This window comes from Crotalus tigris, unplaced genomic scaffold (genome assembly GCF_016545835.1).
Source record: "Crotalus tigris isolate CLP2741 ecotype Arizona unplaced genomic scaffold, ASM1654583v1 scf7180000017836.1595184, whole genome shotgun sequence".
Lineage (NCBI taxonomy): Eukaryota > Metazoa > Chordata > Lepidosauria > Squamata > Viperidae > Crotalus > Crotalus tigris.
The window spans coordinates 362583-386782 of record NW_024096663.1 but is presented as its reverse complement, the minus strand read 5'-3'; the positions used below and the strand labels follow the sequence as shown (position 1 = coordinate 386782).

The 24200-nt window shown below is 34.0% G+C and overlaps 1 protein-coding gene across 7 annotated transcripts in view; it reads left to right on the top strand.

Moving 5' to 3' along the window:
* NAV3 (neuron navigator 3) overlaps window positions 1-24200 on the top strand; it is a 688216-nt gene that overhangs the window by 522138 nt on the left and 141878 nt on the right. For 6 of the 7 annotated variants that reach the window (XM_039343283.1, XM_039343282.1, XM_039343280.1 and 3 more), the window contains 3 exons: window positions 4054-4122; window positions 7684-7823; window positions 11237-12254. In XM_039343283.1, the coding sequence (XP_039199217.1) occupies window positions 4054-4122; window positions 7684-7823; window positions 11237-12254 (1227 nt within the window). The remainder of the gene's footprint in view (window positions 1-4053; window positions 4123-7683; window positions 7824-11236; window positions 12255-24200) is intronic. The other variant, XM_039343281.1, reaches the window with a different exon arrangement.

The following is a 24200-nucleotide window of genomic DNA, read 5'->3' as shown; positions in this document are numbered from 1 at the left end:
CAGTCAACACTGTCTAGGCCAGGCATGTCAAACTCGCGCGACATATCAGAGCTTTTTCTCCATTGCCGGCAATGGGGTGGGCTCGGTTTTGGGATGACGCATCCAGCCCACGGGCCAGCAGTTTGACTCCCCTGGTCTAGGCTAATCAAGATAGATTAAAATCCTGTCCAATCTAGGTAATTTTCTTATGTTTCCAGTATTTTTAAGGCTGAAAAATTCACTGAATGTTGTAAGACGTCTATATAGAGAAAGGTGCATGCTGAAGTGAGCATAATACCTCAAACTAACCCCTAATCTTTATGACCATTGTAACTCTCTACACTGTCACTCTTTTATGTGCAACGCTGATTATTATTACTTCTGTATATAATTCTGAGCAATATGGATTTCATTGTTGTTTTCTGAAAGTAATCTTAATAGCTAAACACAAATATTAATGAGTTAAATTTACAGGAGATTTTTTTTTGTTATTCTATATCCCAGCAATTGATAACATTATATAGATGATTTCTAGTATTTATCTGTAGCATATTATAATATATGAATGGGATTACAAGATTGATACTTTCTAAAGAAACAAAACTTGAATTCCATGAACTCAAACCATTCAACATGAAATCAATTTATTATACGCTTTCAAAGAAACTATTGTACTATACCCAAATTACGGAATTATCATTCTCTTTATTTAATTTCTTCTATAAGTAGTCATGAATGACATATCATTAACAGTAAATAAAATATTCAAATACTTATACATCTAGAATTAATGAGGCAACTACTTAAAGAAATTAGGAACATTTTGCTAGCCTTAAGGATATTAAATAAAAAACTTATTTATTTAGAATTAAATTGACATTTTAAACAAGCTTTCTATGCTTTAATTATTTAGAAGAAATAATGCTGGGTTAGGTATTATATTCAGGTAAGTTAAAGGCATTAGATTATCTTCTATATTCTGCAAAATAAAACAGACAGCTGTTTAAAATAGTTAAAATTACACAATGAATACTTAATAGTACTTAGTCCCAGTATTAAGTGTTTAATGATAAGTTTATACAGGGATCAAAGAAGTCCTTTGCTATGTTTCTCTGTTGTTCAAAATCCTATGTAGAAGAAGGAAAGGAAAGTAGTTTTGCTCTCCATTCTTGCACTTTGGCTTTTGCCCTAATTCTCTAAATGCTGAATGAATAGGAGTTGGAGTGCAATGAAAGAAGAAGAAAAGAGCAATTTGCCCCTATTTTACAGCATTGTGAAATATCTTTCAACTTCATCCACCTGCAAATTTGCAAAGCATCTCTGATATATAAAAAGAAAAATGTAAGAACTTTTGGAAAAGCCAATTGCTGGTAAAATTGTCTCTGTGGGCAGGCAGGATGAATCTGGTGAGATAGTGAGACTAAAGAATAGCAGTGACAACTTGGAGAACATAGGTGCATCTGTCTATAATGTACTACTCTAAGGAAGGTTATTTTAGTCTTTGGCAGTAGAAGGTGTTGAATATGAAAGTATAAAAGAAAAGAAATGGCCTGGGGCAAAGTGCAAATATTCTTCCTTGTCACTCTTCAGGAAATATGTCTCTTAAGTTATAGTATCCCTTAAATTAAAGTCCCAAACAAGTAAGACTTCCTATCGTACCTGATATTAAAGTTACACAGATATGGAACAACTCAGAATCTTAAGAAAATCAGTCCTATTCAGAGAAAGCAAGTCTTCATTATTTAATGATGTTAAGATTAATCATAAAATTAGTCTTAAGATAAAGTTAAAATACTATGATATACCCATAGCTTAATTCTTTCTATGTGTAGGTCTATATTACCTACGAAGCTATAAATATGATTTTATTGAATATTAGGAAATTAAAGGAGAGATTACTCTTCAGTAGAGATAGATAGATAGATAGATAGATAGATAGATAGATAGATAGATAGATAGATAGATAGATAGATAGATTACAAATGATAAAGTAACATTTTTGTTTTTACATTGAGGAAATCTATCTACCTTTTTAGTTTACTAGCATATGGGTTTAAAATTCTTTATTGTCACTCTTCAGGAAGTATGTCTCTTAAGTTATAGGACCCCTTAAATTTAAGTCCCAAACAGGTAAGACTTCCTACCATACCTGATATTCAAGTTATACAGATATGGAACAACTCAGAATCTTAAGAAAATGAGTCCTATGCATGCTGTTTCAATCTAATTAAGCAATTTATTTAATATATAAATCTAATCTAAAAAGAATTTGTAGTGTTTACAATCAATGTTTTCTTCCTTATGGATTTCATAGCCTGAGTTTTGTAACTATTAGGTTGAAAGTAGATTATTTTATTGCAAAATAAAGCTGTACCTCTACCATCTTCAACACGGTTATTTAGTCCCCTTCTCTAATGCATCGCAATCCCCTTGCTTCTTAATTTTAATTCCACATGGAAGCATTTTCTGTTCCCAAAAGAATATAGAAAATCATTCCTTATTTCTTATATTGAAACTAAATGTCAGCTTTTTCTGATGTGAAATATGATCACATGAAGGTGACTGATTTATATAAATGGTTTGTCATGGAAACAGGATTTTGTAGTTTGTCTTGTTTTTGACTGAGTGAGTGATAAGTGCATAAACAAATTAATGCTGATTCAAGCTGTTTTACCACTCCCTTTCTGCATTCTGTATTCTTCACTGTTGTTTCCTACTGTTGTACTGTTACTTTGGAAAAAAATACCAAAGTTTAAACAGTTCTTTAGCCAAGTCCTATGAATTTTTTCTTGACATTTTCCAAGCTTTTGTCTATTTGCTTAATGCTAAATATCTAGACTATAACACTGCTTTGTTTGCTATTTCTAATAGAAGCAGAATTTGCCAACCCTAGGCATTAAGTCAAAGCAATCTGGATAAAGCTCAGTTCAGCAGAATTTCCCTGCTTTCCACCTCAGTCCTTGTCTGCCTGCCTGCTCCCTCTGTATATCTCAGACAAATTTCAATCAGTTCTCTAGTGTTTTTTTTTTAACTTTTAATGAAAAAAAAATTCAGCTTGACTTGTTTTTTAACCAGCATTCTGACTTGGTGTGATTCAAAAAGAAGCTGACCAAAGAATAATTTGTCTAGTCATATCACATCCTTGGTTATTTAATACAGTATATCAATCAAAGTCATGTCATTTGTCACTTTCATCACTTTTCAATTAGCTTTACTTTTCTTGTCAACGCTAGTCCAGCACCTGTTTTCATCTTTAATTTTCTATCTCACTGTTTGCCATGTTGCCAGCATGAGATATGCTTACAACAAATAATCATCTACTCCACAGCAGTAAGAGCTGGATGATGATGATGATGATGATTGGTTTACTTTATAACAGTATGATCACTTTGGCAGTGGAACCAAGTACTTAGAAAGGTGGTAAATGTACTCAAAGTTAGTTTGCTCAATGTGCTAGAGTGTCATTTGGATAGCCTTCTGATGCTCTAAGTTGGATTTCTACATTAAGCACACAGTTTAATGAATGTATTAAATAGTTGGAAAAATGATCTGCAGAGAATGGTAATGAAGATTCATAGCTAGCAGCTGCTGGGCAGTGTCATATTGATTCTTTGCCTTTTCTAAAATATGCCCAGTATGTAGCCATAAAATGCTATATAATATTCTCAATGATCTGAAAAAATCATGGTCTGTTAGTGAACTTGAATGGGTATCTTTTAAAATATTTTAATCTTCAGTTCATATAAACAATAGAGTTCTACACTGAAGGCTCATTTGACAATGAAAGTGAAGCAGGTAGAGAATTCTGCAGTGATTTCAGAAGTGTTTTAAAGTGATTACAACATTTGAGAAGATGTTTCTCTATAAGCTAAAGTAGCATGAAGAGAAGGTCATTACAACATTTATATTTTAGAAACTCACAATCTATTAACATTACATTTGATTCTTTAATTTGCTTTCTGCTCATGTTCTATTCATGTTCTGCATTAACTCATCAGTTGGTGGTAAGTTTGTGCTTTTTATGCATATTCAACAACATTCTTTAATTCAGTTTCTCTGTTTCTTCTCATGCAGTCTGACAGCCAGATATACAACTCAGTCTAATCACAGTGGAATTGCAACCAGTCAAAAAAAGCCTTCTAGGTCAGTTAACATCTCCAATTTATTGCTTGCTAGTGATGCTTAATAGAGTCACTGCCCACTGGCATTTTTATTCTCTGAGCCACAATAGATACTAAGGTATTTCATTATTATATTTCAGATGTAGGGCCTCCACAACCAGGCCACCCACACCCTACCACCTGTGTCTGGAAGGCAGAAGGGGGAGGCAGGGGAGAAAAGGGTCTCTGCCTGTCCACACCACTGTCCTCCTCACCTGAAGGCATGTTCCACCAGCGCTGCCATCACCTCCCAAGCATCTGCCCTGGGAAGCCCTGCAAGCCATTGCAGCTGTGGGGAAACAGATGATGGGATGGAGTGGGCAGACATCTTCAGTGGGTGTCTGGCAGGCAGAGGGAGATGGCAGGGGAGGCTTGTGCCACCTAGTCATGGCGCAAACCATGGGAGAGTTGGTGGAAAAGGAAATGGGGGCTGCCGCTGGGCAGTTGATCTGCAGGGCGAAATGGGGGTGGCTGGGACCAAAAAAAGCCCCTCCAGTGGCAGACAGGGCTGTTACATAGTGGCAGCAGAGCCTTTCACCATCAGTCCCCCCTCACTCCGAAATGGCAGAGGGGAACAGATAAGGGGACCGAACCTCCCCCCATCCATCCTCCATAGCATGACAGCTGGTTCAGAAGGGGAATGAAAAGTAAGATGCAGGAGGGCAGCTGGGTCATTGAAATGGCAGGAAAATCACCAAGAGAGGAGTGGCCTGTTTTTGGGGCCCTGAGGTAAGAGATGTGGGGTGCGTGGGAGAGTTTCATCCCCCTACTTGCCTCGCTTCACTTCATAGGAGTGGCACTGGTGCAGTGCATGCTCTCCTGACCTATTGTGGTCACAAGCAACCAGACACTGTGATGGAGTGGGCAGGCAGCTGCAAAATAAGGCATCCCCTGAAAATAAGCCCTAATGGGTCTTATTTGTTTCCCCCAAATAAGATTGAGTCTTATTTTGGGGGAACATGGTATTTGTTTTTTTTTCTTTTACCTTGGTTTATTGAATAAAGCATGTATGTTCAATTTTGCACCTACTACCAAACCAAAATGGTAGGTTCATACATTATATTCAGTAAAAAATACATTTGGTTAATTGACTAGTAGAGTTCTCATCCAACTTAACTCCCCCCCATTTTTTCATTTATTGTCTTAGCCTGAAAGAGGAGAAACTGAATTGTGTACTAGTGCTTATTCTGGATCACTACAATTGCATATTTTAAAAAGAAACCAGCCCTATGTATAATAGAGCAGTCTGTGAACTTGGGAATAGAGGTGCACAACTGTCTTCTAATTTGTTTTCCATTATCATTTTTCACATAAAGGAAGAGCTGTTAGAAAAGACTCTAGCTTTGCACTAAAACACACATTCTACAAATAAAATAGATTGAGATCCTGAAATATCTAAGCTGGAATAGGAAATAATCCTCCTTGATTCAAGAATCCCTGTCAATCTTGGTAGCTATGGTATTTATACTGAATATTGAAAGTACACTGGAATAAGAACAGTTTGTGCTTTTCTAGTGCATGTCAAAGACACTTAAAAAGATTTTAATGAAATAAGGTATTTGGGGGCAAGCATAATTTCTGTGAAAGTGACTAGAAACAGAACATACTTTGAGTGTAAACGGTACAGCTCTAAGTAGCCTGGATGTCAATGTATAACCCTGTCACTCTGCCAGTTTTTGTGGCTTTCTTACTTAGAATTACTACTTGCAGTTCATTTATTTCCTAAAGGAAGACACCTGGGTCCTCCTTTTGTGTTCAGTCTGTGTTGATTATGTGTATTCCTTGAAAAACAGTTCATTACTGGCAATGAACTATCAGTTGGGTAGTCCATGATTAAGTCATTCTGTCTGAGTTGCTAAGATAACACGAAATGAGCTATATCAGAGTGCAGTTGTTGTGCACCTGTGGTTGTAGATTTTCATTCTAATTTCTTAGGACGTTCTTGTTTCATTCACAATTTGTTCTGTCTGGAAATTAACAGTTGTTGTTTTTCAACTCTATAAATTTATAAGGATGTTTTGTAAACTTCTAATCAAAAGTATGTTTTTGTATATTATTGTTACTTTAAACTTTGCATTTCCTTTGTTGCTTAAAATGATTCTGTGGGTGGAATATCTATAAATGGAGTTATATATTTATTTATTCAATTTCTATATTGTGAAATATAATCTATATTTAGGTTACTAAACATTTGCATGCATTATATATATATAGTTTTCCTAAAAGTAGTTTAAAATCTATAAAAATCTATTTAAAATCCACTATTCAAAAGACAATTTTTCCTTAGGATTAGGGTTATTAAGCAGCAAATTTCACAGGGATTTTAATATAGTCAACTATAACTGAACTGGTAGTTGAAGGCTTTGTCCATAGACCATAAAATTTCTGTATTTTAAAAAAAATCCAGAAATGAAAAAAATCTGATCTTCTTGTAGCATAGACAAAAATAAAATTAAAAAAAAAACATCAGACTGCTCTTCAGAACATATCCTCCTGAAAGCTGCACACCTGGACATATACAGTAATACTGCACTTTATATCATAGCAATCAAATCTTAATTGGAAATATTAGCTAAAAGTTGCAATTCAAAACTGATTTTTTTGGTGTAGAAAAATGTCAAGGTTTTCTGGAGGGAATATAGTTAAAAGGAAGGCATTGAGAAATATTAAAAGTATGCTTTTTCTAGTTATGCTGTGTTATCTTTCAGTTATTGCTAATGGTGATAGGGTTTTTTTTAAAACAAAAGTATCTGACCTCAATATTAGTAAAATTCTATTGATGCTGCAAAATCTCTACATTTATGGACATAATTTAAAGTTATCTAAAATGGTTTTTTTTTCTTATCACTAAACCAGCTGTGAAATATACATAGCATAATGTGAGTTTGTAGACAGTGGCATTTTTATTACCTTTAGTAACCAGGAAGTTTCAGATGGTGGCAGCAAATACCAACAAATGCAATATTTAAGTGGAACTGGTGGATCATTTTAATACAGGGATTTTTATTTCCAGACCAAAGCTTCTCAACCACAGAAATCAGTAATCTCATCATCAAATACCTATCTATGAACAGGATAAAGAACAAAGAGTATTATGGTGCCTTAAAGCTTGCATATTTATTATTTATCAATGCCACAAGTATCTTTGTTGTTTTTGCCATCGCAGCTACCCTGCATCATATTTGTATGTGTATAAGAAATGGTTTACATAGTATATTCTTCAAATAAATTCTGTAAGATTGACTTATTATCTGGGAAAAAATTGGGAAAAATTGAATTGTATATGGAGCATCCAGCATCCATTATTTGTGCACTGTGAATGGAAAATGCAAAGAGTCCTTATGTGTTTGTTTGTGATCCTATAGAGTATCTATCCTCCATTTGTGCCTTTTGAGATTGATAATTCTGTGGTAGTGGCTAACTAACTTCGAAGTACATGAATGCTTGTTGTTTTTAATGAGGTCTATGGATTTATTTATGAAACTATGTTATTTTATACATGTTTGCAACTGCAACACACTTATTTCTGACTGTACTATTCTAGGCTTCCTGGGCCTTCAAGGGTGCCAGCTGCAGGCAGCAGTACCAAAGTCCAGGGAGCTTCCAATTTAAATCGAAGAAGTCAGAGCTTTAATAGCATTGACAAAAACAAACCTCCGCAATATGCAAATGGAAATGAAAAAGGTGAGTGCTTAATAGACATTGCCTTACTGAACCAGAAGCCTAAGGAGATGCCTCCACAATTCCTGACATTGCCCTGGACTTAAGCTTTGTAGAACTTTAAATTAACATATACAGAGCCACCCTGTTTCAAATATGATAACCAGAAAGCTCATTTTTTTTGAAAATGTGACCCAAAGTAACCATAAGATGTTGAAAATGTCCTATTTAAAAATAAGAAATATATATATTATAGTAAATATATATGTATAACTACAAGCAGTGAACAATGGGAAAACATTAGCAGATTTGCAAATACTGACACATATTACCATCTTCTGGCAAATTCTATATCTTTCACTTTTAAACACAATTATTGATAGAATTATATTAATAGAAGCATGCTGATTAATAATTTTAATTTTCAAGGTAAAGGAACATAAAATTTTAAGCACACACTATTTTTAAAACAATACATATTATGCTTACCACAAGGGGGGAGTAGATGTCTTTGAATAATAGTAATATCTTTGAGAACTCTTCTTGGGTGGGAAAATAACTTTATTACTTTTCACGATTGTCATTTGCTTGGAAGGTATGCATTTTTGCAGATTGGTTTTCTATAATATACCATGGATATTCTGGAGGTTGTCTGTATCTTATATATCACTGATAATCTTGGTGGTCTTCAGTAAGATATAGATTGAATGAATGACTTAATAAGCAAGAAAAGTCTATTGACTACAGAATTATTATTTATATAATCATAGTTGTGACAACTTTTTTGTGAAATTTTGTGAACAACCTGCCTCCAGAAGCGGTGAATGCTCCAACACTGGAAGTTTTTAAGAAGAAACTGGACAGCCATTTGTCCGAAATGGTATAGGGTTACCTGCCTGAGGAGGGGGTTGGACTTGATGACCACCAAGGTCCCACCCAACTGTATTATTATTATTATTATTATTATTATTATTGTTGTTGTTGTTGTTATATTACTATTATAATATCTACTTATCTGCCACTAATAAGAAATCTTATTAATACTTCAGAGATTATATATTTGGATTTTAATTGCCAGATTAATTGGAGCATTTTAAATATATATTTGCCTTCATTCATATTTTAAAAATAACACAAAATATCAGTTAATCAGTTTATAGTTAAAAATGATTCAAGAATAACATAATGCTTAGAGGAAAATTAATTTGCACAATTGTCCATAATTTATTCTTTATTTATTTTTGTATCTTTAACAAAACCTTTAAAATAATTATAATATCTGAATATTTTATGAGTGTTGTTTTTCATATCATTTGTGCTGAGTGCAGCTTAATCTTATAGCAACAGATTTTTTAAAGAGTATTAGCATTAAAAAAAATCAGTCTTATAACAGCAAGTCTATCTTATATTGTAGAGATAGATTTGCAGTAGTTTCCCAAACTATTTGCAGGAGGAAAGACTAAATCTATTGTGAAATTCAATTATAGCAAGAAATCAGAGGAACTATTCGTGTGTTTCATCAGGAAATTGGACTTTGAAAAAACACATTTGGTACTGAAATCAACCAGACACTTGATTTGGAACTTTAAAGGGTTTTGAAGCTTGACCTAGGAATGGAAAATAGTTCTTGAAGCTAGAATTGTCATAGAATATAAAAATGGCTATGTGAATAATGACACATTAATCTCTGTTTCTATCATATGAATCTTGAACTTTGTGGTTGAGATGAGTGGCAAATAAATTTAATAAATAAATAAAAATCAAATACATCATTATAAATTGAAATATTTTATCTGAGAAAAAAAGTTTACTACATTTAAATAGCACCAATAGTTAAAGTAATATACAGATAGTTCTCATTTAGTGGCAACAATTAGGAACAGAAACTTAGTTATTACACAAAGCACATGAAATTTTGACTGTGCTTATGATCTTATTTTCCCTTTCCTTTGCTTTAGAGACTTGCAAAGGTCATAAATACGAGAACTCTATGCAAAGTTATTTGTTCATCATTGTTGTAACCGTAAAGGATCACTATACAAACCACTAAATGAGGATTACATGTAGAAGACCAAACAATGTATTGAATATAATGTGTAGTTCATCTCCATTCAGCATTACTTCATTACATTGAGTATGGTATATTCAAGTTTCTTTGCTTAGCACTTAGTTCTTGGACAATCATTTGCCATCTTGTTTGGAAATTGCAATAACTGACGTCTTACCTATCTGGAAAATGTCAAATTGGAAAAGGCTTCTGGATAGAGCTTTTCAAGATCTCAGTTTCTGGTTCAGATGGTGTAAATTGAAATTAAAACTTTCTGAATGCAGTCATGTGCTTTTCTATTCAGATCTAAGTTATTGCCACAAATCCTTGCACTGAATGTTTGTAAAATGTTCCTGGCAAATAATGATCATGTATCATATAAACTGAGTGTGTGGAGATGTAGTACAAATCAAATTCCATGTAAGACCATAACTTTTATTACTCCTTCTTTCAAATAAATGTTAATTTCATTTTTTTTATTTTACATGTCAAAGGAACTTGTTATATATTCATGAGCATTATATTATTACTTCTACTACCGGGGATGAAATTGGGTTAACAGTAGAGAACAATAGATATTAAAAATACTAAAATGCATTAAAATGGTAAAATATGCACACACCAAACTCCACAAACAACACATATTATGTTGACTAAAAATGATTCATTTTTAAGTAATAAATTAAACTATGCTCATACAGAATCATATTGCTCAAACTTTAAATTTCATTGAGAAACAGTAAATTCAAAGTCAGAAATTGACCAAATTGTTTTTAAAATGCCTTTTTTGTGGAAATTTTTTTTGCTGTTATTTTTAGTTCTGGCCACCTCTCATCAGATTGCTTTAGTCATCTTCATATTAAATTGTTTCTGGCTTTGGCTGCTGATGCAGCTTTATGGAAGATTTCTACAGTGACCTTTACAAGAGTTCCCCAAATTTGGCAACTGATTGTTCATTAAGAGTATTATAGCAACACTGATATGTCTGATTTGATAAACATAGAAGTGCAGATAGATACGGCTAGCATCAGCAGAAGATCCCTGCTCCTCCCTAAATGAGAGGGCAACAATATTAATCTAAATATTTGTATGAATTTGACACTAACTATTACGATTTTAGTTATCAAAAGGATCTGTGGAATACTACTGTTGTTTCAGTTATTCAGTTATTTACTTGCACGGGCAGGTTTTGTTATTAGCATACTGAGTACGCTTGTTTAGTCAAAACATTTTTGCGTTTCTAGTTTTTCATGAACATGTGAATCATAGAACGAGTTGTATAATTACATATGTTTATTTTTTAAATACATAATTGCCACTTTAGTCTCTATTTATATTAGAAGTCATTAGACAACTCTGTAAATTGTACTTTCTCTCTCTTAACAACTAGAATCACCCAAAGGTCCTCACCCATCTGCAGGTATAAATGGAAATGTACAGCATCCCACCACCATTGGGCAGCAGCTGGTCTCTGCCATCCCCTCTCCAAGTGCCAGCAAGCCTTGGCGCAGCAAATCAATGAATGTCAAACACAGTGCCACCTCTACTATGCTGTCTGTGAAGCAGCAGAGCCCTGCAACCTCCCCTACGCCACTTGCAGACAGGCTTAAACCACCTCTTACTGAAGCTCCCAAAACACCTTCATCTGGGCAGAAATCTATGTTAGAGAAATTCAAACTGGTTAACGCTCGGACTGTTTTACGGCCCCCTTTGTCATCAAATTCAGGCCCTGCTGAGAGTGGAAAAGATGATGAAAATGTTTTAGAGTGTGGTGAAGTGGATGGCTTCAGTGGTGGACTCAGTACTGCTGGATCTACCACCAACAGCCCCAAAATATCCCCTAAATTAACTCCTCCGAAAGCTGGAAACAAAAATATCAGCAATAAAAAGTCTTTGCTGCAGCCAAAGGATAAAGAAGAAAAGAGCAAAGATAAAAATAAAGTTTGCACTGAAAAAGTGGTAAAGGATGAAAAGGAACAGATGCCCGAGACACCCACCAAAAAGACCTCAAAAATTGCAAGCCTGATCCCCAAGGGGAGCAAAGCAACTTCAGCCAAGAAAGAAAGTTTAATTCCTTCATCTAGTGGGATACCAAAACCTGGTTCAAAAGTACCTACATCGAAGCAGAATAGTTCACTAGTATCTTCAGGAAGTAAAGAGACAGAAAAGTTGAGGAATGCAAAAGGAAACCAGCCCCTAACTACAGCAAAATCCCAAGGGAATGAGAAAACCAATCTCTCAGCTTCTGAAGGAAATGAGGGCAGTGCTGGTCTTAATAGTACATCATTTTCTTCTCCTTCAATGGCTGCAGCCACTGGGCAAGTCCCAGGAAGTGGTGTTGTCCAACTTCCTCAGCAGCAACAATACAGCCATCCAAATACAGCCACTGTAGCACCATTTATTTATAGGTAAGTTGGGTTTACTCACACTTTATCCTTCTAACATCTTAAGAAAGAAAGAAAGAAAGAAAGAAAGAAAGAAAGAAAGAAAGAAAGAAAGAAAGATAATACATATATACGTACATACATACACATAAACAGTTGATACTTGAAATAGTGGGAAAATGTAAAATGGATCACGTAGAGACATCTTCCCAAGGAAATCAGAGAGCGTAAGGCAATTTAATTAGCACAATGGGACTAGTATTGCTGGATTTGTTTTTCCTGCTGGTATATTTAGCAAATATGTTTATCAAAAGGTTATCACTTTTTTTTTCTTTTCCCATCTCAACAATATTAAGAAATATAGTGTTGTATTACTTCCAATATCAGATATTACTTGTACTGATTGCACCTTAATTATTATGATTTTACAATAACAAAAAATACTGTTCACTAAACTATTTTAGCATTTTACCTTCATGTGGACTCTATGCAACTAGTTAGCCTCATTCTGTAGCATCAATAGCAGAATTAAAAATGACATATTTGTACTCATTAATTTTATTACCTTATTAGTGGTTTCTGGATAAACTTGGAGAAAGTATCTTTTAGAGGGAACCTTCTGTATTATTGATTTGCTTGATTTAATCTTTTTTTTTAATGGTTAGGGACTTCTATCAATTTTGCAATGAATAATTCAATAATTTTCTTCCTAAAAATTATTTTTGTTGTCATGAGAGAAAGTAATAAAAAGCCTATGTGTATAACAAAAATATAGTCATTTCACAGAATAAACAAGATATTCAATTTTTAAAATCTCATAAATATGTATTTAAGTTTCACATGCTTTCTAAGATTGTATATTGTAAAACTCTATTTTAACTGACAAGTTGCCTGTTAATATAGAATATCCATTAAACAGGAAATATATCACTGTAGCAATTTATGACATTTGAAGTAATGATATCAATGATGTCATTTGCAAGTTGTTATGTTAATGCTTCAAATGGGCACAAATATCCATCAACCATAAGAGTCTGAAGTTCCTTATTTATTATGGAGTGTATTCTAACATCGTCCGGAACAGAAAAGAGAAAAAGTTGGATATAACTAAAATCTATTTAGACCCCTGTTCTGTCTTGTAATGGCCAATTAGATGACTAGGATAAACTATCAGTGGAGTTTCATTGCATTGCACCCTCTGAATTGTGTTCCTCAACAAGATAAAGACAATGAGTTTTAATGTGTAACTATCATGACCATTAGCCATTCAGCCTTAAGAAAACAAATCTTAAGACCCAGGCATTCTCAAACATCATTTAGATATCTTAAAAACTGTATCTAAAGTATTCATTTATCCAATGTAAGTGTGGGGGAACTGGTTCTATGACAGGATTTTTATAATTATCTCAGAATTTAAATAAGTAACATATTTGTCACCAAGAATTAAAACCATAGACTTTTTTCAAGTTAAAGTTGGGTCACAGATTTTGAAATAATTAGCAATGGTTTCATTAATGTGAAAAATAGCAGTGAAAACTCATGGCTTCTTTTAGGCTATGAAAAATGTGAGTACTTGCATTCTGCTGTCATTTTTCTTGCCGTGGATTTCCCCCCCCCCCCAAATAAATGCTCCAGTATGGGTTTCATTTTTTAATTAGAAGAAATGCATGAAGTAGATAATTTGGAAAACAATTTCTTTATATCTTTCCTGTAAATTTGTTGCTAATGCTGGATTGTGAATTTTTCCCAGTTTATGGCTATTGAAGTTAATTCATTATACCAATTTTAAGTCCTATAACTCAATTTTTCCATTCTGTGCTAGAATAACATTATACCATTATAGGTGTTCAGGCTGTGAAAATAGTATTCCTGGCACCAGGACATTCTTCTAAGGTGTTTCTAGATTCTAACACTATTTTCACATATAAGGCTGAAAATTACCTTTGAATCTCTAAACTGTTAATTTATGAGAATGAGTGATAATTCATGTATTTGTACTTCAGATAAGCAACCAGACTGATATAGTTTTACTGACTGAAGTAAAATTATCTGAAAATTCATTTAAGAAGCCACCCTTAATCTAAGTGTGTAAGGCAGCTGCTTGCCTATGGCAATAAAGAACTAGAGAGATTATTGACAGTAACCAGAATTCTTTTTTTTTCCATTTATCCAACATAGTTATACAACAAAATTCACTTTACAAAATAAAATAAATTCATAATCATAACCATAACCATAACCATAGGTGCCGCTTGCTCGTTCCCCCCAAGCTGTATCCACCCTCCCTAATACCTTCCTTACTTCCCTCCTCTTTCTCTCCTCCCCTCACTACTCTCTTCCCCTCCCGTTCTCCTCTTACCATCCTACTTCCTCCCTTCACCTTCCTCCCTTCTCATCCCTCTCAACAGGAATACAGCATAGGGGAAACGCCCAAGCAGCACCTCTCTCATAAATTACCATATCTATATTATCCTATTTACCTATTTACCCACCCACTCACCCACCCACCCACCCTCAACCCCCCCTCACTTCCCAGAGCAGAGTACAGGGTTATTAATAACAAAATTAACAATATACAATAAAAAAGAAAAAAGAAAAAGAGAAAAAAAATCATACTTAGCCCTTAACTCCCCTTAATTTATATCATCATAAACAAATCTCTTAAACAACATTTACTATAAAATTTACTCATAAAATAAATGAAACTTTATAGTCCCATACTTCTTCTGAATATAATCTATCCATCTTCTCCATACAATAATATATCTTTCTTGTGTATGATCCTTTAAATAAGCAGAAATTTTTGCCATTTCTGCTAAATTAGAAACTTTAAATATCCATTCTTCTAAAGTAGGCAACGAATCTTTCTTCCAATATGAACCTTCTAGTAACCTTGCTGCAGTCAATAAATTCAACATTAAAATAGTTTCTTTATCATCTAAATCAGTGGTTCTCAACCTTTCTAATGCCGTGACCCCATAATACAGTTCCCCATCTTGTGGTGACCCCCAAGTGGGTGTGGCCACCAATAAGAGGGAGTAGGACAGCTAGGGAAAAGGGAAAAAAATGGCAGACAGCGTGGTTTGGCGACCCCCATGAAATGGTCGTTCGACCCCAAATGGGGTCCCGACCCACAGGTTGAGAACCACTGATCTAAATCCACAAAAATACCCAATAAAAATAATTGAGGAGTAAACTTTTAAAAATCTTTTGAATGTTCCACCAAATCATAATCCAAAAAGCCTTTACCTTTTTACAATTCCACCAAATGTGAAAATAAGTTGCATCCATATTACCACATCTCCAACATTTGGGTTGTAAATTAGAATACATACAAGATATTTTTTTAGGATTTAAATGCCACTGATAAAACATTTTATAAAAATTTTCCCTCAAATTTTGAGCTTGTGTAAATTTAACATTTCTAATCCAAATTATCTCCCATAAATCCAGTGGGATCGGTTCCTGGATATTCTGAGCCCATTTATTCATACAGTCTTTAACCAATTCTGTTTCTGAATCTAATTCTATTAAAACATTATAAATTCTTTTTATATGAGCCTGATTCTGATCTTTAATCCGAATTACCAAATTTTCATCTTCTAATGTTATTCCCTCTTTCTTATCTACAGTCCACCTGTCCACTATTTGTAAATATTGAAACCATGACTGTAGAATATTTTCTTGCCTTAATACATCTAAGGATTTTAAATGCCAGTCCGAACCTGACCAAATTAATAATTCTTTATACGAGATTTTATCAAAATTCATCCCCTTAGAAGTTCCCTCAATTGCGTGTCCAGGAATCTCCCAGATAGGTGTTTTATAATTTAACCTATAATAATACTTTTTCCAAACTCGAAGTAAAGCATTCCTCAAAATATGTGATTTAAAAGCCCTATCAACTTTCTTGTTAAAAATTAAATATGCATGCCAACCATACATTAAATCCCACCCTTCAAGATTAAGCCAATCACTTATCCAAGTTAAGGTGGCTGTATCATAATATAATTTCAAATTAGGTGCTTTAAGTCCTCCTCTTTCTCGGGCATCTTGCAAAATCTTAAACTTAACCCTTGGTTTCTTCCCAGCCCAAATGAATTTATTGATACCCTTCTGCCATTCCTCCAAATTTACATCTTTTTTTAAAATAGGTATCATCTGAAACAAGAAAAGAAACTTTGGTAGAACATTCATTTTTACAGCCGAAATTCTCCCCAACAATGACAATTGCAATTTTTTCCAGTCATTTAAATCCTTTTGTACTTTTGCCCATAATAATTCATAATTATTCTTATACAATTTTCCATTTGAAGCCATTAAATATACTCCCAAATATTTAACCTTTTTCACCATCTGAAAACCTGTAGATTTAACTAAAATTTCCTTATCCTTAATTGACATATTCTTAGATAATATTTTAGTCTTGTGATTATTAACTTTAAAACCAGAAACTTTCCCATACTGTGTTATAAGTTCTAATAGACAATCAACCGCTTGAGTCGGTTGTTCCAAAATTAAAACCAAATCATCGCAAAAGCCCGCAATTTATACTCATTCTTTTTGATCTTTATACCCTTGAGTACCGTTGATTCTCGAATCTGAATCAACAAAATCTCCATTGTTAAAACAAATAACAATGGAGATAATGGACATCCTTGTCTTGTTCCCTTTTCAATATTAAAAGTCTCAGTCAGTCCCCCATTAACAACAATTTGAGCAGATTGTTGCTGATATATAGCTTTAAGCGCATATAAAAACTTATCCCCAAAATTCATTTTCTCTACCAATGAGAATAAAAATTGCCAATCTAGTTGATCAAAAGCTTTCTCAGCATCCAAAAATATAAAAGCCACAGGAATCTGATTATTCTTATCCAAATACTCAATTAAATTAATAATTTGTCTTACATTGTATTTCATATATCGCCCTGTTATAAATCCTGATTGATCACTATGAATCAAATCCTTCATAACCTGCATTAGTCTGTTTGCCAAAATTTTAGAGAAAACCTTATAATCTACATTTAACAAAGATATTGGCCTGTAATTCTTAGGCTCTGTAAGATCTTGATCCTCCTTTGGGATCAATGATATAAACGCTCTTTTCCAGGAAGGGGGGACTTGAGCTCCCAACAAAATACTATTAAACAGCTCCTTTAATGGCTCCATCATTTCTTCAGATAAAATTTTATAATACATTGACATCAATCCATCTGTTCCTGGAGACTTTCCCACCTTTAACTGCTTAATGGCTAAACCAATTTCCTCCACAGTAATTGAACAATTTATCACATTTTGTTGTTCCTCAGAAAGTTTAGGAAAGTGTACTGATTGTAAATATTTATCTATATCCATTCCCTTTATATTATCACTTGAGTATAATTTTGTATAAAAGTCTAAAAAACTCTTTTTAATCAAATTATGCTGAAAAACCTCAGTACCTTTATATTTTACTTTCTCTATAATCCTAGCCTTCTGTTTCTTTCGTAATTGATAAGCCAACCACCTCCCAGGCTTGTTCGCATTACAAAAAGTATTATGTCTCATATAACGCAGGTTAGTAGCCACCTGATCTGCCATCAACATATTAAATTGTTCCCTAAGCATTTTTATAGAAACCTTTAACTTATTATCAGTTGGATTAAGAACAAGAGCTTCTTCTTTTGATTTAATCTCTTCTTCTATTTCTCTACGTCTTTGTAACATTTTACCCCTAGAAACTTTATTTAAATGAATCAAAATTCCCCTCGTGTACACCTTACTGGCGTCCCACCATGGGCATCGAAGTACCCTTATTAATATTTAAAATAAAAAACTCCTTCAAATACTCTTTACATTTTTGTACAGACTCTTCCTGAGTAAACAAATTCTCATTCAATCTCCAGGATCTTCTATTCCCATCTTCCAAATGTAACTCCATCCACACTGGACTATGGTCAGACAATGTCCTAGGAAAATTTTTTACGTTCTTAACCCTAGAAAGAAAATCATTAGTAATAAAAAAAAATCAATTCTTGAAAAAGACTGGTGTCTGTCCAAGTAAAAAGTAAAGTCTCTATCACTTATATTCCTTTCTCGCCAAATGTCAGTAAGTTACGACTCTTCTTTCAAATCAAAAAATTTTTAGGTAATTTAGTTTGAGTAAAAGTTTTAGAAGAACTCTTTTTATCTTTCATTGAATCCAAAACTCCATTCCAATCTCCCATCAAAATTACAGATTTATAATCCAACTGAGATATTTTCCCATGCAAAAGCTTGTAAAATTGATTAGGGGCATATAGTCCAACAATAAGAACTTTCTTGCCTTGTAATAATAACTCCACAAAAACATATCTTCCTTCCGAATCAGCCTCTATTAATTTAGCCGATAAGTTTTTCTTCACATAACACCCCCTTTTTTCCCTGGAGCTGGAGCCATGAAATGTGATCCCAAACGAAAATTTATCAAATATTTTGAATCCTTTAAAGTTATATGAGTCTCTTGCAAACATATTAAGTCATTATTATGTTGTTTCAAATAGTGGAAAACTTTTCTTCTTTTCTGTGGTGAGTTTAGATCATTAACATTCCATGTCAGGAACTTTGCCATCTCCACCGGCCTGAAGCCTCTGAAGCATGGCCTGAAGATCAATTGTCGAAGATCTTTTAGGTCTTGCCCCTCCCACAGGCTCTGTAATAACAGTTCCTTCTATTTTGTCACCACTCTTCTGCTGCTGCTCTTTTTCTTTATGTTTATGGGCAGCTCGTGTCATCCTTTGTTCTTTTATCTCAAAATTCTGTGCTGCCAATGCCACTTGTTCTATAACCATCCGTGAAGAGGCTCCTGCCATTACAGGCTCTTCTTCAATTTTACTTATTTGTGAGGATGAAGACAGTCCTGCCTTTAAAATAGAATAATAAAAATCTCTTGCCTTTAAAACTGTGGTTAATCTATAACGTGTTCCATCATAATTCACTGCTATTCCATTTGGGATCTCCCATCTGAACTGGATTTGGCGACGTTTTAACTCATCAGACAAAAAGGTGAAATCTTTTCTGCTTCTTAAAATTTTTGGAGGTATTTCTTTTAAAATTATCACATCTTGGGCTGCAATTTGAAACCTCTGTTTATAAAAAGCCTGTATAATTTCATTACGAATAGATCTTCTGGAGAAATAAATGACCACTTCTCTTGGTAGCTTTCTCTGTCTAGCAACCCGTGAATTGACTCTAAAAAAATTTTCTATCTCATTCCCAACTTCCTCTGGTTTCCATCCAAGATTAAAGGCAATATCTTTAACAATAAGCATCTTTAAATCTTCCTGTAAGTTTTCTTTCAATCTCCTGATGCGCAGTGCAAACTCCATTTCTCTGTATTGTGAGATAGTTACTTCATCCTGTGTGGATTCTATCTTGTTCTCCACTTCCTCCATTCTAGATTCCAGTCTTGCTGCATTTTCAGTGACCTCCTCCATTTTATCATCAATCCTTTCAATATGCAAAGCAAGTCCTTGAAACGCAAATAATATATCCTCTCTAACCTCCTTATTTTTTTCTCCAATAATTCTTCCTTAATAGCCCTCTCTGCAATCATAAAATCTTTTACCTCCTCTTTAATATCCAAAGCAGTCGTTTTTAAAGCTTCTTGTAAGTCTTTAAGAGAAAATGCAGGAGGAGGGGAGGGAGGGGGTGACTTTGGTTTAGACTGAGAAACAGATTGAGTCATTGGAGAGGAAATAGAAGCTTTAGGAACTGAAACCAAATGTTTTGAAGCCATTCTTTTAAATTCAAAGGAGCAAAATTCTTGCCTCTATAATATCAAAGTTTTTTTAAATAATAAAAATAATAAAAAAGAAAAAAGGAACAAGATTCTTGCCTCTATATTTGAAACATAAACTGTATCCAACTTTTAACTTTGTTGCAAAATCAAACAAGAAATACAGTCGCCATTTTGCCTTTCACTTTCCCTTTCTTCAAAAGGGAAAGTAAACAATAAAAAAGGAGAAGATACTTGCAGGAGTTAAAGTCCCAATCAATCCTAAATCCACTTTCTCCTAGTCTGCTCCATCTGCATATATGTACTCACAAAGCCACTGAAAAAAGCAGATGTGGAAGTGGCATCTTGCTTTGTCCCAGAACTTCGGGACAAAGACGTCCTGGAGCGCGGAGTAGGCTCAGGCTCCAAGGGAGCTCTACCCTCCGATCCCCAAAGTTATAGGGATCCAGGGGAGCTCTTCCTCTACCTGAGCGGCTCTTCTCTTCCCTTTCTCCCAGGGAAGAGATTCAAGCCGTGGGACAGCTGATTGTCAAAGTCCTGCCGGCTTTTACGCAATCCGGGAACGGACGGCTTCTAAAAAAGCCGCCATCGTTGCGGCTTGATCCACCGGAGGTCGACAGTAACCAGAATTCTTGATATAAATTGTTATTGACTGTGTTACTTAGGAATGTAATTGGTACAAAGTCATTTCAACCACAGGTGGAAGTCCCAAGTACAATAAAATCAGATTTGCTGCTTTTTTGCTGCTATTTCCAGTAAATTGGAAAAAAGTTGGATTTTTCCTATTTTTTCTGTGTTCTAGATTGAATTTGAAATAGAAAGAAAATGTCTATTCATTAAAGGACACAGTTTGATTATATAGATATTTATGTGCCCAGATTTATGCTCATGGATCAGATTGGTGTAGCTGTAACCAATAACCGTGAAAAAAAGTTTGCTATTTAAGTGAAATGTTTCACACTGACCTCAGGAATCGGTCCGTATCGCTCTATTGTCAATGCAAGTACTGAAAAGATGGAAGGTACCAGTGAGCTATGCCTTTTTGATTGATGTTTAATCATCTATTTTTTTCCTGCATAAATCTACTTTATCTCCTTTCAAGACCCACTATAAATTCTGTGACTTTTGATATATAGTTGACACACAAGCTATGTAATTCTGAGCTTTCTGCAAGCTGTTCTATTTCTAAAATGGCAAATTAGAGACACCAGCATGCTAGTAAATTTAACAGTTTGTGTCACTTGCAGTCATTGCTGTAAAATTAAAGTGGCAACATGCCAAACTCTGCCCTTCAAAGCTAGGATTCTCAGCAAAACAGGCTAAATTATTTCCCTAGATATATTTTTGGTTAAAATATTTATCTCAAATTGTACATGCTGTAAAGATGTACAGATTTAAGATATAATAAATACAGAAACAAATTAAAAAACCAAGAAAATAATCAAGAGATGCTTTTCTTCCTCTCCTAGCTTCTTAACTCATTTGTAAGTGGCTGATTTCAGTTCCAATTTTCCTAATATTCTTTATTGTTATATTATGTAAATTATGCTTTTGTAGTTTTATGTACATTTGTGAATATTTAAAAAAAACCCTACCCAATCTTATTGAAGCTTTGAAATCCCAACAAGGCTTTTGGAATATAAGAGCAATGGATATGATATATTTGTGAGAAAGATTGTTCAAAGAATAATGGATTTTCAGAATAGAAGTATAAAGCCTGATTCTTGCTCTCAATCAATGTAGCATCATTTAGCAATAAAAACCATTAAGTTATGGAGGTAAATTGGGGGCAGACTACAGAACATGTCCCAGGAATATAATATGTCAAAGTAGTAACTAGATAAATGGAGTAATGAGAATTTTGATTTGATGGAACAACAAGTTAAAAAACAGAGGCAATATCTCTGCATGTGATATAACCAGAGTTGTGTAGAACAGACACTCATAAAAAATCACAATAGTTTTTTTTCTACCAACGCAAGGGAGTTTCTGGTTAGTCATTCATTGGGAAATATAGCTGAGTTTTATTGAGTGTTCATATTTGTAACACTTAATTGGGAGGCAATTTATAAAGAACTAGACAAATAATAACCTTTAAAACTTACATGAACCTACAAATCTGCTAAATGAAGTCATCCTTGCACAATAATATTTAGTTGTGTTTCACATTAGGAAAGCAGAAGGGGAAAAAATCCTTTGAATTATTGTGCTCAAATATGCCCAGTTGTGATTTATGCTAATTGCTTAAGTTAGTAAGATATAACTGAACTTGTGTTTTTGTTTTTTAAAAAAATCACTAGGTTCTTAGATCAAGAAATATCAGAAAATGACATTTATTCATTTATGTTGTTCGTCCATCGATTTTGATGAAGACCTTGACATCTTGTGGGTTATGGGCCATCAACGATGTGTCCGTAGGTGGCTAATAAGACCGATGTTAGCACGGAATGTTCTGCCACATACTGAACAAAGAAATGTAGACACTGTTACTTCTGCATTTACAGCTCTGGCTTTGTGGAGTGCTCGCTTCTCTTGTGCCAAGATTGTCCTTCTGTGTTCATATGTCTGGCAACCCTGGTACACCAAAGTGCGCCATGTCGGTCGATCATGCGCCAGAAGTTCCCAAGAGATGGTGTTAATATCCAGGGACTTAAGAGAGGCTTTCAACATGTCTTTGTATCGTTTCTTTTGTCCCCCATGCAATTGCTTTCCTTGAGACAGCTCACCATAGAAGAGCTGTTTAGGGATGTGATGATCTGACATCCTTACAACATGGCCTGCCCAGCACATCTGGGCTTTCAACAAGAGTGTGTAAACTGATGATAGGCCTGCTCTGGAGAGGACATCTGTGTCTGGTATCATTTATAACAGGATGTGTAAAGGATGAGCAAAACAAATAGTTTGAGCCTTTAACCAAGCTCATGCTTAGAGCATGATGCCAATCTTAATGTTACATCTGAACCACAGTTTTTGCTTCAGATGCTCCCTGATACAATACAAGAAGATGCTAAAATTAAACATGGGAGAAAATGTCTGTCTGCATATTTTCTTCGAGACTTAATAAATAACTCAAGCACATTATATTCTACAAGCTTCCATTTATGATGCCATTTCATTTTTTTTTAAAAAAAAATATTAGCAGGACCCTGTATACTACTCAGAACTATGTTTTCCCATCCTTTGCAGAGGGTTTTTGAAAAAGAAAAACATTAGATAAGCAATTTGGAAGTCATAAATATAGCAGAAGAACTGACAGGTTGTTATTTTGCAAAATACATGTTTTTAACAAAGCTTTCCAAGGTGCCCTCTATTTGGTTGGATGTTATTATTATTTTTTGAATTGGAGACTGTAAATACTGAAATTTCTTTTTAAAAAAAATAAACTAACCTATGTGAAAGAGATAAAATTTGTTCTGTGAATAAAATTATCAGAAAAGCTAAATTCAAATTATTTGGAATTAATATTATAAGTAATGCCCAAGGAGGGAAAAATATCTTTTTCTCATAATTTTAACCTATACTGGGTTATTGGTTAGTGTCTTCATGGGCAATTGATACAGTTTAGCACAGTTGTGAGTCTGGGACCACAGTATTTATTGGTTATACATTTAATTCATGTTTTCAATTTTTCACAGGAAATTTATGTTTATAATTAGCTATCTAATAAAATTATATTATCTGATGGCAATCCTACCGGTTAGTGCAATCCCGTATAATAGTTGTAATGAAAATGTGTTCAATAGTGGCAAGCTTCAAATGCATCTTTCACAAGGAGTGTCTTCTTCAGACACATTAAATTACACTTTCCATCAACTGAACTCTTGATTTTTTTCTACCTTTGATAACAGTCTACTAACTAACATATCTTAGTTCCTATTTGTAATATAGATCTCATTTCAGTGTTAGTCTTAACTAGCAACATATTGTTGTTTTCCAGTTTGATATTATTTTTAGTAATATAATTCCTGGAATCAATCATTTGGAATACATGCATGCCTATTTGTGGTTAAGCAGTGGCTTGATTTACTTATTTTTCTCTGTCTCATTTCCTACCTTGAAATGAAAGATGTTAGAAACATTTTGTCTTTGACACTTTGCTGAATTAATCCAATCAAATACATCTTAGTGGTATATTTTCTTTATTTATACCATATGATGACAATATTCTATCTCATGATTTAAGTATTTAGCACTTTACCCTATAGATCGATG